The sequence below is a fragment of the Leiobunum rupestre genome, chromosome 6, assembly GCF_980474605.1.
Source record: "Leiobunum rupestre chromosome 6, qqLeiRupe1.1.hap1, whole genome shotgun sequence".
NCBI classification, from domain to species: Eukaryota; Metazoa; Arthropoda; class Arachnida; order Opiliones; family Sclerosomatidae; genus Leiobunum; species Leiobunum rupestre.
The window spans coordinates 56,853,247-56,868,496 of record NC_143389.1 but is presented as its reverse complement, the minus strand read 5'-3'; the positions used below and the strand labels follow the sequence as shown (position 1 = coordinate 56,868,496).

The 15,250-nt window shown below is 33.2% G+C and overlaps 1 protein-coding gene across 2 annotated transcripts in view; it reads left to right on the top strand.

Annotated features, from left to right (window-relative positions):
* The window catches only part of LOC149942714 (uncharacterized), an 81,884-nt gene that overhangs the window by 58,432 nt on the left and 8,202 nt on the right, over positions 1-15,250 (top strand). For both annotated transcript variants that reach the window (XM_090177052.1, XM_090177051.1), the window contains exons 8-11: positions 1,491-1,532; positions 1,801-1,888; positions 8,642-8,719; positions 8,781-8,982. In XM_090177052.1, coding sequence (XP_090033178.1) covers positions 1,491-1,532; positions 1,801-1,888; positions 8,642-8,719; positions 8,781-8,982 — 410 coding nt within the window. The remainder of the gene's footprint in view (positions 1-1,490; positions 1,533-1,800; positions 1,889-8,641; positions 8,720-8,780; positions 8,983-15,250) is intronic.

Sequence of the window (15,250 nt, the reverse complement as noted above, 5' to 3'; positions counted from 1 at the left end):
GGTCTACCTCTGCCGCCCTCTTATTTGAAAAGTTCACTACTGAATCCTCTAATGTTGCATTTTTTTTCCCCGAAATAATTTGCTCCTAACAGTGCCAGCTATTTGTCGTCTGCTTGTCAGATATTCGTCTGCCGGGAAGACTTGAGACTGGCTAGACCCATTAGTGTCTAGTCGATTTGTCATTAAAGCGCGAAAAAATGTTAATTTTTACACAGTTTATCTTTTACGTTAAAACAGAAGTACATAATCTCTCGCGATAGAAGTACGCGTTTTCCTGTACTTACTAATCGTTACCCGAGTTTAAAACATTAAAAACAGTCTTACGAAGGTAACGTAATGTAGTGGGGTGGCGAAGTGGTTAGCACTTTCGCCTCGCAGCAAGAGGAGCCGGGTTCGATGTGAAAACTGGGAACAACTGATTCCGCGTTGAGTTTGCAAGCTCTCTCCCTACTGGTTTAAGGGGTTTCCCCGAGTTCTTCGGTTTCCCCTTCTATGAAAACTTATTGAGGTTAACGGTAATAGTGAGTGTAGGGAGCTGTTGGCTCGCCTGGCATGAAGGGTTTGCCACCACCTTCCTACGCTTTGTAACCTGGCCACTTTAACTATAACGGCTTTAAAAGTCGCTAGATGACTTGGGCCTAAGGGTGGTGCCTTGAGTATTAGCCTAGCTGATTATTATTATTATGTTTATCTTATTAGTAGGCTTCCGCTGATTTTTCATAATGTTTCGGAAGACAAAATAGTGCGCGGATAAATAAACCGTAAGTTAAAAGGAACCACCTATGGACTGCATTGTAAAAAATGGTAAAATTGGCGAATAAGTAGATAAGTCCATAATGAAAAGGTATAATAAAGCTAAGCCCTAAATAAATTTGAAGAAATTTAAAAACTTACTAATAGCTCGTACCGATAGTACTTCGAGCTAACAAAAAACGCGAAACTCGGACCAAATAGATCTTCGAGTGAAAAATTAAATTAAATAAAATAGCCAGAAAATCCAACGGTAGACCGGTTTCGTCCTATTTGGGACTCGTCAGTAAAGCGAGTTTCTTAAAACTATCGGGGTAAATCTGGCTTATAAATAAGTAAAATATCCCTGCGTGATGTAATTTTTACATTTTACATCTTAATACCCGCCTACGAAGGTACAAGTTTCATATGGACACTTCTATGGTAAAAGAATTATGATACGCTTCTGGTGAAAAGCATTTAACCCTGGAATGCATTAAAGGTGTCGAAAAACGTTGATTGGTAGATTTATGGTATATATATATTTTTTTAAAACCGATAATTAAATTTTATGGTAGAAAATAAAAGTTATAAAATAAATAAATTACTTGTCGATTTGGAAACGTGATTTCTAAATCTTGCAGACTTCCGAAAAAAAGGTTCTGTTAATTAGCTCTCGTCGACAATTTTTATTTTCTGTCGAAATCGGCGGAGCGTTTCGCCGCCGCTCGTTAAATTAATCTGGAAATATTTTCTTCCAGATCGCAGCAAACGAAGACTTTATGGAAGAGCAGGCTGGAACAGTGAGTATACCATCCTTTCATTTCGTCGCGTCTCCACTCGCGGTTTCAATCGCTGTTTTACAGTGTTTAAGTTTGAACGCTCGGCGGAATGGTAGTTGTCGCGGCGTGTACCGGTACCAGCTCCACGAACGTGTGACGACTACATAGCGGCTGTTGCCTTTTACGTAACGAAGTGGCTTAACGTAGTCGTTTAGCGTTCGAACTAGGCTTACGGAATGAAGAGGGACGTTTATTCGGAATTAACGATTGGTTTGATCGATTTGATCAGGTTGGTGCACGAAGCGAAAGAAAACGAAGGCCTGTCGCCGTCTTCCATTCACGTCTCCTACTCGGACATCAACACCAAACAAGAATTCGTAAGTCAGCCAGTACTTACCTGGAGATCACTTTGGTCCTAACCCGACTCGAGATGCTCTAGTCACTTCGGAAATCTTCCATACTAGTATACTAGTAGCTTAAGAGATATGACAATAATTGTTTCTGGATGGATTAGAAATTCTGATGACTTGGGTATTAGCTATAGGTTTAATTATTCATTTAAATATCGGAAACAAAATCAGGGTAATATCGTCCAAAAATATTAGGGTAATATCGTCCAAAAATATTAGGGTAATATCGTCCAAAAATATTAGGGTAATATCGTCCAAAAATATTAGGGTAATATCGTCCAAAAATATTAGGGTAATATCGTCCAAAAATATTAGGGTAATATCGTCCAAAAATATTAGGGTAATATCGTCCAAAAATATTAGGGTAATATCGTCCAAACATATTAGGGTAATATCGTCCAAACATATTAGGGTAATATCGTCCAAACATATTAGGGTAATATCGTCCAAACATATTAGGGTAATATCGTCCAAACATATTAGGGTAATATCGTCCAAACATATTAGGGTAATATCGTCCAAAAATATTAGGGTAATATCGTCCAAAAATATTAGGGTAATATCGTCCAAAAATATTAGGGTAATATCGTCCAAACATATTAGGGTAATATCGTCCAAACATATTAGGGTAATATCGTCCAAACATATTAGGGTAATATCGTCCAAACATATTAGGGTAATATCGTCCAAAAATATTAGGGTAATATCGTCCAAAAATATTAGGGTAATATCGTCCAAAAATATTAGGGTAATATCGTCCAAAAATATTAGGGTAATATCGTCCAAAAATATTAGGGTAATATCGTCCAAACATATTAGGGTAATATCGTCCAAACATATTAGGGTAATATCGTCCAAACATATTAGGGTAATATCGTCCAAACATATTAGGGTAATATCGTCCAAACATATTAGGGTAATATCGTCCAAACATATTAGGGTAATATCGTCCAAAAATATTAGGGTAATATCGTCCAAACATATTAGGGTAATATCGTCCAAACATATTAGGGTAATATCGTCCAAACATATTAGGGTAATATCGTCCAAACATATTAGGGTAATATCGTCCAAACATATTAGGGTAATATCGTCCAAAAATATTAGGGTAATATCGTCCAAAAATATTAGGGTAATATCGTCCAAAAATATTAGGGTAATATCGTCCAAAAATATTAGGGTAATATCGTCCAAAAATATTAGGGTAATATCGTCCAAAAATATTAGGGTAATATCGTCCAAAAATATTAGGGTAATATCGTCCAAAAATATTAGGGTAATATCGTCCAAACATATTAGGGTAATATCGTCCAAACATATTAGGGTAATATCGTCCAAACATATTAGGGTAATATCGTCCAAACATATTAGGGTAATATCGTCCAAACATATTAGGGTAATATCGTCCAAACATATTAGGGTAATATCGTCCAAACATATTAGGGTAATATCGTCCAAACATATTAGGGTAATATCGTCCAAAAATATTAGGGTAATATCGTCCAAAAATATTAGGGTAATATCGTCCAAAAATATTAGGGTAATATCGTCCAAAAATATTAGGGTAATATCGTCCAAAAATATTAGGGTAATATCGTCCAAAAATATTAGGGTAATATCGTCCAAAAATATTAGGGTAATATCGTCCAAAAATATTAGGGTAATATCGTCCAAAAATATTAGGGTAATATCGTCCAAAAATATTAGGGTAATATCGTCCAAAAATATTAGGGTAATATCGTCCAAAAATATTAGGGTAATATCGTCCAAAAATATTAGGGTAATATCGTCCAAAAATATTAGGGTAATATCGTCCAAACATATTAGGGTAATATCGTCCAAACATATTAGGGTAATATCGTCCAAACATATTAGGGTAATATCGTCCAAACATATTAGGGTAATATCGTCCAAACATATTAGGGTAATATCGTCCAAACATATTAGGGTAATATCGTCCAAACATATTAGGGTAATATCGTCCAAAAATATTAGGGTAATATCGTCCAAAAATATTAGGGTAATATCGTCCAAACATATTAGGGTAATATCGTCCAAACATATTAGGGTAATATCGTCCAAACATATTAGGGTAATATCGTCCAAACATATTAGGGTAATATCGTCCAAACATATTAGGGTAATATCGTCCAAAAATATTAGGGTAATATCGTCCAAAAATATTAGGGTAATATCGTCCAAAAATATTAGGGTAATATCGTCCAAAAATATTAGGGTAATATCGTCCAAAAATATTAGGGTAATATCGTCCAAAAATATTAGGGTAATATCGTCCAAAAATATTAGGGTAATATCGTCCAAACATATTAGGGTAATATCGTCCAAACATATTAGGGTAATATCGTCCAAACATATTAGGGTAATATCGTCCAAACATATTAGGGTAATATCGTCCAAACATATTAGGGTAATATCGTCCAAACATATTAGGGTAATATCGTCCAAAAATATTAGGGTAATATCGTCCAAAAATATTAGGGTAATATCGTCCAAAAATATTAGGGTAATATCGTCCAAAAATATTAGGGTAATATCGTCCAAAAATATTAGGGTAATATCGTCCAAAAATATTAGGGTAATATCGTCCAAAAATATTAGGGTAATATCGTCCAAAAATATTAGGGTAATATCGTCCAAAAATATTAGGGTAATATCGTCCAAACATATTAGGGTAATATCGTCCAAACATATTAGGGTAATATCGTCCAAACATATTAGGGTAATATCGTCCAAACATATTAGGGTAATATCGTCCAAACATATTAGGGTAATATCGTCCAAACATATTAGGGTAATATCGTCCAAAAATATTAGGGTAATATCGTCCAAAAATATTAGGGTAATATCGTCCAAAAATATTAGGGTAATATCGTCCAAAAATATTAGGGTAATATCGTCCAAACATATTAGGGTAATATCGTCCAAACATATTAGGGTAATATCGTCCAAAAATATTAGGGTAATATCGTCCAAACATATTAGGGTAATATCGTCCAAACATATTAGGGTAATATCGTCCAAACATATTAGGGTAATATCGTCCAAACATATTAGGGTAATATCGTCCAAACATATTAGGGTAATATCGTCCAAACATATTTGGCAAATATCGGCCGGAATATTGGCTAATATTACAAATGTGTAAATCAGGAATGTGGTGTGCCTTTGGTTTCTCTAAGTGGCTCGCCGCGACTATCCTCGCGTGAATTCGAAATATTTTCTTTTCTCCAATTCGTACAAGCTCGGTCCTTTCATTCTAGGATTCTTTCGGTGCGTAATTTCCAATTTGGGTTAAACTCGCTCTTACCTGGCCCCCTCCCTGCCGAGCCTGTTTAGTTGAAAGCGTAATAGTATCCCATTCATTTCCCAAACTAAATAGAAGAATAAAAAATGGTCTATTGCCCCCTTTCAAAAATCAACGCGAATTGTTCTGGCAGATTTTGTTTTGGAATGTCTTTCTGGGGAATAGTAACGTTTCTAACCAGATCTGAATGTTTTGATTGCTTCTTTGAAAGGCTTTTCAGAATTGAGGTAATTTACTAACGTTTGGCGGGTTTTTTTTATAGCTTACTTTTACGGGATTTTTATCGTAACCAAAAGCGTATCATTTTTATTTAATGGTTTAGTAACTTTGAACAACTTTTTGCTTAACAAAATACAGGAAATTTTATTTCATAAATACTTCAATGCAATTTATTCCCAGAAAGTTAACTTAAAAAATATATCGCTATACATTTTTGTTCCAAAAATCAGGAATTACAAAAAATAACTTGAACAAAAATTAAAAGTTAATTAACTTCTAATGTAATAAAATTATGTTACGTCACGAATTTTAAAATTTTATAAATATAATAAATTTAATACTATATGGACCCAAAATTTTATAAATATAATAAATTTAATACTATATGGACCCAAACTTTTATAAATAAAATAAATTTAATACTATATTGACCCAAAATTTTATAAATATAATAAATTTAATACTATATGGACCCAAGATTTTATCAAGAATGTATTTATTTATACCTAGGGAGAATGTCTATGTCGAGACGGTTTTTTGCCTTTTTCTCAATCCACCCGTTGGTCCCCCCAGTACGCTCCTTCGCTTAAAATAAAACGAATAGTCCCGGTATTTCATTGGCTGCTTAAAATTTACGTCACCTAACGCGATGGCAATCAAACGGCGGTGACGTTTTGTCTTTCCCCCCGCGCGAGACGGGTGAAAGGCGTTCAACGTGCCCGGCGATTGTCGCAACATAATCATTCTTCCTAAATATAAATAAATAGATTCTTGATTTTATGCATAAAATAAATTTTATACTATATTGACCCAAACTTTTATAAATAAAATAAATTTAATACTATATTTACCCAAACTTTTATAAATAAAATAAATTTAATAGTATATTGACCCAAACTTTTATAAATAAAATAAATTTTATACTATATTGACCCAAACTTTTATAAATAAAATAAATTTAATACTATATTGACCCAAACTTTTATAAATAAAATAAATTTAATACTATATGGACCCAAACTTTTATAAATAAAATAAATTTAATACTATATGGACCAAAATTTAATACTATATGGACCCAAAATTTAATACTATATGTATGAATCCAAAATTTTATACATATAATTAATGTAATACAAGCATTTTAAATATTTTTTTGTATAACTTTTTATGAACGTTGAAAATAATTTAAATTATTATTTTGATTATTTAGTGAAATATAACCCATATAATGAAAAATAAGTTGGAAGTAAATTCATTATCTTCTGTTAAAAATTAAATATGAAGTTAAAAATTATATAAATGGTCAGGGAATTTGAATCCGAAATATTGTGGCAACCCTGAAGTTTTATACTTATAGAATAAACAGGTTGACCACACCTCCTGTGCTTAATAGTTTTTATCTACTTCTAATGTCTTAAAAACAATAGGCTTTCACTTCGTATGTATTTGAAACCAAAATTTTCCTGTAATTCTAAATTTTTCACAAAAAATATAAAATCTTATAAATTGCACACCAATTTCCTATTTCTGGAAACGGAAACTATATTTATTTTATTTATTTCAAGAAACCCCGTGGCATCGAGTGAAACCCTTAATACACTAATACGACAAGCGTTTTAAACTTCGTTAGAATCAATTGAATGCATCAATAATCTACAGTTCCGTTTATTGAATTATCTCCGTCGCTCAGGGACTGAGGAAAAATCTGCCTCGTTTCTTGTAAAATAATCATCCTTTAGGATGTAACTGATGTCGGCAAATGTTTGGGGCCAAATCCGGAACCTTCCATTACAGTCTTCTTTTTTCTCCGTATCGTGTTTTTCATACAGATCAAACGGACGAAGCTCAGGGCTACATTAACACGTTTTCATTTAGTTCTTATTAAGAAGCTGGCTTTTCCAACTCAAAGTTTAAAAAAAAAATCACTAAAAATATAAAATTGGAAATTAAAAATAAGAAATCCTTTATGATTAAGGTAGTTGAAAAATTCTGGCGAAACGCCCCAATTTGATATTAAAATCGTGATTCATTAAAAAAAATTAAAATTTATTTTTACGAGGATACATTACGTACTCGCGAGCACCTTCTGGTTTACGCGTTAGGTATATTTTGGCAACATTACGGATATAACCATAAGTAACATAATACCCCTTAAGTATGACACTTGTAGCCTTGCTCGTACATTTTTTTGTTACTACATCCTTTCTTCGCCAAAGATAAATCAATAAAACGACTAGCAGTTATCTGTAACCCGGAAGTTTCGCACTCTTTGTGATTTGAATGTTTTTATTGGTCATACAAAATTAGTCAGAGTTCAAATTCAGCCAATCCAATATTACTACCGAAATAAATCCTTCTGTTAACCATAGTGCATAAAGTCTAAAAATGGCCGTATTCAAAATCACGCGCCAAATTCCAGAAATATCACGGAAGTTGGGGTAGATAAGTTTTCCTGCTTTTGTTGATTATCGGTCGTTGAAACGATTTCCATACAAATTGCGACTCCCCTTATACATATAGGCTAATGAAAAGGCATTTTATTGATTAATAAATTCCTTTAAATTCAATTTGGAGGGGATAACTAATTTTTATTCAAAGCAATTTTATTGGCCAAATATTTCTCATTAGGTTATTTGAAAAAAGAGATGTGTTTTTCGAAAGTCGTAAGATTAAAATGCTCTTATCGATTTAAAGCTAGTTAGGTTAAAATTTTCTAGAAAAAATTTCGGGATAAATTTGTTTTTAGTAATAACAAAAGTAAATGAACCGAAGTTATCAGACTGCTATACTACCCATGTGGGAGGCTTTTTCCTTATGAAGTTACATTTTGACCTCGAATTTAAAATTTGGCGCGCTCCTAGGCTGAAAAAAAAATGTTTTCGTTTTTCTGAAACCATTTTTTATACATAAAAATAGCTATACCCACAATTCCCAAGTGCATTTTATCACGTCAAAAGACGGTGATGGAAATTAGCTTTTAATGGACTCGATTTTCTCATAAATTTCAAAAGGAAAACGCCCCCCAATTTTGAGCGCTATTTCGATAACTTCGGTTCATTTACTTCTGGTAATAACCAATACGTTATATTCTTCCGAATATCAGTATACGCGAGAAAAACGTTCTTAAAATTAATTCAAAACGTTTAACAAAGTTTTCGTTTTGCGTTTTTCAGGTAAAAACTTTGCAAATAACAAATTCCCACACCGCTCTCGACTGCGTCCGACTGGCTTTGCGGCAATTGTATTTGCAGGTAAATTAACGAATTTGATTGTTCGTGCGGATTTGTTGTAATTGAATGATCCGTTTTGCAGGAGGAAGATGCTCAAGATTACCAGCTGTGGGTGAGGACGGGCAAGGACGAGAGCCCCTACCCTCTGGTCGGACATGAAATCCCCTTTTGTATCAAGATGAACCTGATCCGGGACCTGTTGCGCCGCTCCGACCTGGACGTCAGCGTCAGCCACGTCACCACCGACTCCAAATGCACCTTCATCCTAAGAAGACGACTTCAAAGTAAGCTCGAGTCTGACACGTAGACATTTTGTATTGGAGAGTTTAAGCGGGTCGCTCTAGAAGTTTGAACGACAACGTCGGGAGTCTCTAGACGTTCGTGAAATTATGTTCTTAGAAATCAGTTAAGCGTGCTTTTAAAGATAACATTTACCGAGGGGGAGGATATTCACAAAAAAAGTGTACGGAATTTTGAAATCCGGATTTCACGCTGTATTTCAAGATTTTTGTTGGATTTCGGATTTCTTAACTTTAGTACCGGATTTCGGGATTTCTCGTCGGATTTCAGGATTTCTCAATTTCTCGATTTTTCCTTGGATTTCGAGATTACCCGTCGGATTTCACGTCGGATTTCGAGATTTCTTGCTGGATTGCGAGATTTCTTGCTGGATTGCGAGATTTCTTGCTGGATTGCGAGATTTCTTGCTGGATTGCGAGATTTCACGTAGGATTGCGAGATTTCACGTAGGATTGCGAGATTTCACGTAGGATTGCGAGATTTCACGTAGGATTTCTGGATTTCACGTAGGATTTCTGGATTTCACGTAGGATTTCTGGATTTCACGTAGGATTTCTGGATTTCACGTAGGATTTCTGGATTTCACGTAGGATTTCTGGATTTCACGTAGGATTTCTGGATTTCACGTAGGATTTCTGGATTTCACGTAGGATTTCTGGATTTCACGTAGGATTTCTGGATTTCACGTAGGATTTCTGGATTTCACGTAGGATTTCTGGATTTCACGTAGGATTTCTGGGTTTCACGTCGTATTTCTGGATTTCTTGATGGATTTTGAGATTTCAAATCGGATTTCTGGATTTCTTGCCGGATTTCGAGATTTCGAATCGGATTTCTGGATTTCTTGGAAAGTACGAGATTTCTTTGAATGTCCGACCCCTCGACATTTAAATTTCCACACATTTTACAAATATTTGCTAAACACTGATCAAAATAAGTGTTTAACTAATACTAAAACGCGTTTTATGTGTGGCTGTGAGCGTTGTCTAAACACAACCATTTGTTCTCGTGTGCCCTGCTTTACTTTAAAGGCGTGTTCGTAGTCCGATTTCGCCTATAATATAATATATAGTGCTTTGGAGCATTTCAAATTAAACCAATATTTGCGATTGCTAAAACGCACGTTTCTAGAAAAGGAACACTGCCAGATTTGTTGAGCAGGAAAATTGTTATATTTAGTATTTTTATTTAAACGCTATATATATTATACTAGGTGTCAAATTAACTCGAAAAAATATGTCGTTGTCTTCAAGTTAAAAGGCTCCGACTCCGAAGTATAAACGCGTAAAGAAACCCGTGGACAATGATCACGTGACTCTCGACGTCGCGTCGTTCAAAATTCTAGAGCACTCTGCTTAAGGGGGAAGAATACAGTAAAAGCATGGACTAATTAGTGTTAATTAGTCCATGGTAAAAGCCTCTTTTTCGTTCAATTAACAATTACATAATTTTAATTATATTTTTCTTATTAGGCTGAACCTTCCTCTAGTGCTTAAAATAATTTTGATAATTATAATATTAATAGTTAACGAGATATAAGGTCCTAACTGAAGGGTAGTTTGTGCACTTGCCCAACTTGTTTAGCACTGGGGGTCCGAATTAAAACGTAATAACTTAATTATTTTTAAATTTAAAATTGTCAAAACTATTTTAGTCACTAAACAAGAGGCTGTTCTACAATTAAATATTAAATACAAAATTAAAAGTAGATGATGGCCACTGTAGTCGTCCCCCTTAATCTCTAAAATCCGCTAGAAATTTTAATATTTGTCGTCGATTTTCCCCGAGTTTGCCTTTTATGGATAATATTTACATTAAAAAGTCGATTTAATAGTTGGTCTATATACCGTCTTGTATAAGCTTACCAAAGAACGGATTAGTAGGTCAAACTCTTACGATAACGTCCAAGCAGCAAATAGTAATATTTAGTCTAGGACAATCGTGCAGTAAGATACCACTACGTTATTCCAATGAAAAGTAAACGCCAGAATGAGAATAGTATCGCGTTCGGAGCCAAAATTGAGCGTCCTTGGCTTAGACACAGACACCGCTTTCGAGTTATAAATATGCGGAGCAAAGTGCAAGGCGTACGAGGGTTGAATGACAAGCCATTTAAATTGCCAGCGCGTAGCTCAACCCCTAACTGCACTCGTTGCGAAGGCAGTGCGCGACGTCAATGTCTGTGACGCCTTTCTACTGTGACCAGAAGTAAATTATATAGCCTTAGGAGATAAGTATTAATCTTCCTATAACTGCCAATGTTATTAGCTTGAAATTTTATAAGCAATATTTTCAGCTTGGTTTCCTATCCCCTCTTTGCCTTAGGTCGTCTCAATAGGTGGTTTCGTTTCGCCTGTTCTCGGACTAAAAGTGTACTCTTTTAAACCTAAAACGTTTTATTCGCCTGTTCCGGGGATGAGAATAGTTCTTTTTATAAAATAACCTTGGCTATCTTGTTTAATGCTGCCTCCCCGCTTCAGCTGTGGGTCCGTTTTCTCTCCCACTAAAGAGCTTATGAACTCATTCTTAGGCATTGGCTGAACTATTCCAGGGCAACATTTCAACAAGTTGGGCAAGCGTAAAGACATTTTATAAAATCAACTATTACTCCGGCCCATAAACTATTCGCTTGTTCCGGAGTATTAGGATTTGGTCGTCTGCTAGCCAGAATTTATCTGCTGAAAAGGCCACAGGCAGCCATTTTGGAAAAACTGTTTTTACTCCGACTAAAACTATTCGCCACCACAGAATCGGAGTAAAATGACGTCATAGCTTTACTCTTCTTACCCTACTCCGAAATCCGAGAATAAGCGAAAAGGAACCCCTTAATATAGGCATTCTCTTTAAGTAGTAATACATTCTTGGTCAAAATATCGTCTGCTCCGTCATCTTCACTTACGCTTTGAAGAGTGGTAGAGAAGACGACGGAGCAGACGATATTATGACGTAGGGGAAATTATTCGTAGGCCTAAGGTGGTGCCTTGGGTATTCGCCTATCTGATTATTATTATTTTTAAGATGGGGACAAAATTTTCACATACCCCACTTTGGGAATCACAACCTTATTACATCAGGAAAAATATGGTAATTTAAAAATTTTGCATCAGTAGGTGGAGTAATACCGTCGTTAAATTGAACTGCTTTTCGGTATATTCTTCCGCGAAAATTCCCCCCATCAGAAACTACTTAATACCTGCTAAGGTTGTAGAGTCTAAATGGAATGTTAATTTTCCGGAAATCGGAAAAATAAAAATTAAAACATAAATTACTTTTTAAGGGTTTTTAATGTTTTTAACTTTTTATCGATATAAAATGTCTAATAACAGTAAATATACAAGAAAACATTAGTGTTACAGTTAATAGTTAATCAGTTTAAACTAGTCAAGAGGTTTATTTTACGTTTAGATTCGAAAAAATGAGGCGAAAATTCCGCTTTATTTAAATTTGCAAACAATATATTACACTAATCATGGAATGAAAACTTTTTTTATTTTTTCGGAAAAATACGGAATATTTTCCGGAAAAAAGGGCTCGGTCATTTTCCGACTTACAACAGTAGAATACTTATATTTTAAGAGATATTTATGCGCTTCTGGTTGAGCCGCACCGCGTCAGCTGCCCCCATAAAAAGAGAGCTATTATCGCGACCACATTTGGGCTTCTTTTGAAAAGCCGAAAATCGTCCCACAACTAACAGGAACAGGTATACTTAACGTTCCTGCAGTCACAACAAAAGTGGGAAAAAGAGATGACGATGCGCGTGTTGTCGGGGGGGGGGGGGGGATAACTCGATGGTGGCGCCGCCTCGTCTGTCTCTCGAGCAGCACTCCCCTCTCGCCCTTCGTCCAAGAGCGTAATAAAACAGAAGGTTATTCCCTTTTGGAAATAACCATTCCGAAACCAGGTGCTTTGACGTCGTCCCCCGTCGCTTTTTAGTCCGCTGCTTCATAGATGGCGCCAGAATTATACTATGATAAAGAGACACATTTTTATAAATTTCGTTTTGGTCGACATGGGAGCTAAAAGTAGTCATCCTGGCTAGGAATATGAATCCTAGCTTGAATCCTCCTAGATCCTGGGATATCTGCAAACTGACTCCCAGGGTATGAAGTGAGAGCTTTCTGTTCTAGGTAATATGGAGCCCTCAAAATGAATATTAAAAAAGAAAGAAAAAATATTATATTTAGAATAAATAATGAAATATAAGATTAAGAATAATAGGAATTAAGAATTATTAATACTAAAATTAAAATGAAGAATTATTAATACTAAAATTAAAATGAATTATTAATACTAAAATTAAAATGAAGAATTATTAATACTAACATTAAAATGAAGAATTATTAATACTAAAATTAAAATGAATTATTAATACTAAAATTAAGAATTAAATTAATATGAAAATTAAGAATTAAATTAATATGAAAATTAAGAATTAAATTAATATGAAAATTAAGAATTAAATTAATATGAAAATTAAGAATTAAATTAATATGAAAATTAAGAATTAAATTAATATGAAAATTAAGAATTAAATTAATATGAAAATTAAGAATTAAATTAATATGAAAATTAAGAATTAAATTAATATGAAAATTAAGAATTAAATTAATATGAAAATTAAGAATTAAATTAATATGAAAATTAAGAATTAAATTAATATGAAAATGAAGAATTAAATTAATATGAAAATGAAGAATTAAATTAATATGAAAATGAAGAATTAAAATGAAAATGAAGAATTAAAATGAAAATGAAGAATTAAAATGAAAATGAAGAATTAAAATGAAAATGAAGAATTAAAATGAAAATGAAGAATTAAAATGAAAATGAAGAATTAAAATGAAAATGAAGAATTAAAATGAAAATGAAGAATTAAAATGAAAATGAAGAATTAAAATGAAAATGAAGAATTAAAATGAAAATGAAGAATTAAAATGAAAATGAAGAATTAAAATGAAAATGAAGAATTAAAATGAAAATGAAGAATTAAAATGAAAATGAAGAATTAAAATGAAAATGAAGAATTAAAATGAAAATGAAGAATGAAAATGAAAATGAAGAATTAAAATGAAAATGAAGAATTAAAATGAAAATGAAGAATTAAAATGAAAATGAAGAATTAAAATGAAAATGAAGAATTAAAATGAAAATGAAGAATTAAAATGAAAATGAAGAATTAAAATGAAAATGAAGAATTAAAATGAAAATGAAGAATTAAAATGAAAATGAAGAATTAAAATGAAAATGAAGAATTAAAATGAAAATGAAGAATTAAAATGAAAATGAAGAATTAAAATGAAAATGAAGAATTAAAATGAAAATGAAGAATTAAAATGAAAATGAAGAATTAAAATGAAAATGAAGAATTAAAATGAAAATGAAGAATTAAAATGAAAATGAAGAATTAAAATGAAAATGAAGAATTAAAATGAAAATGAAGAATTAAAATGAAAATGAAGAATTAAAATGAAAATGAAGAATGAAAATGAAAATGAAGAATGAAAATGAAAATGAAGAATGAAAATGAAGAATTAAAATGAAAATGAAGAATTAAAATGAAAATGAAGAATTAAAATGAAAATGAAGAATTAAAATGAAAATGAAGAATTAAAATGAAAATGAAGAATTAAAATGAAAATGAAGAATTAAAATGAAAATGAAGAATTAAAATGAAAATGAAGAATTAAAATGAAAATGAAGAATTAAAATGAAAATGAAGAATTAAAATATTACTTATTTTTTCTTGCGAAACGTTCGGATTCACGAATGTAGATGGCGACTTAAACGCCGGATTATATTGTACCTTTTGGCCAACATGTTTGATACTCATCGAAAATATTTGAGTTATTTCGACCAGCGAGAGTTAAGAAGTAACAATGGTGGTTGCTTATAAAAGCTTTTACAAATCAACCTTCTCAAGGCCCAAAGCCGCTCTGTTACGTCACTTTTGCCGTGAGCCAAAGAAATATTACAGAACTGACAAGTCATCCAGGGTTCAAATTAATTTAGGCGTCTTGGTGCAAATAGGAACTGGAAATCGCGGCGAAATCTCTCATAAAAGAAAGATACGGAGAGAGAGAAATTCTCGGAATGAATATTGACGTTCCGCGATTGACGCCCTAAATGTACATTTTCCACACATAAACTGAAATCGACGCGACAATTAATGGCCTGTTGACTTTACCGTCCGTCATACCTTCCCGTCGACTGTTAGGTTACGCGGATTCCCCCCTCGCTACCTTAGAGCAA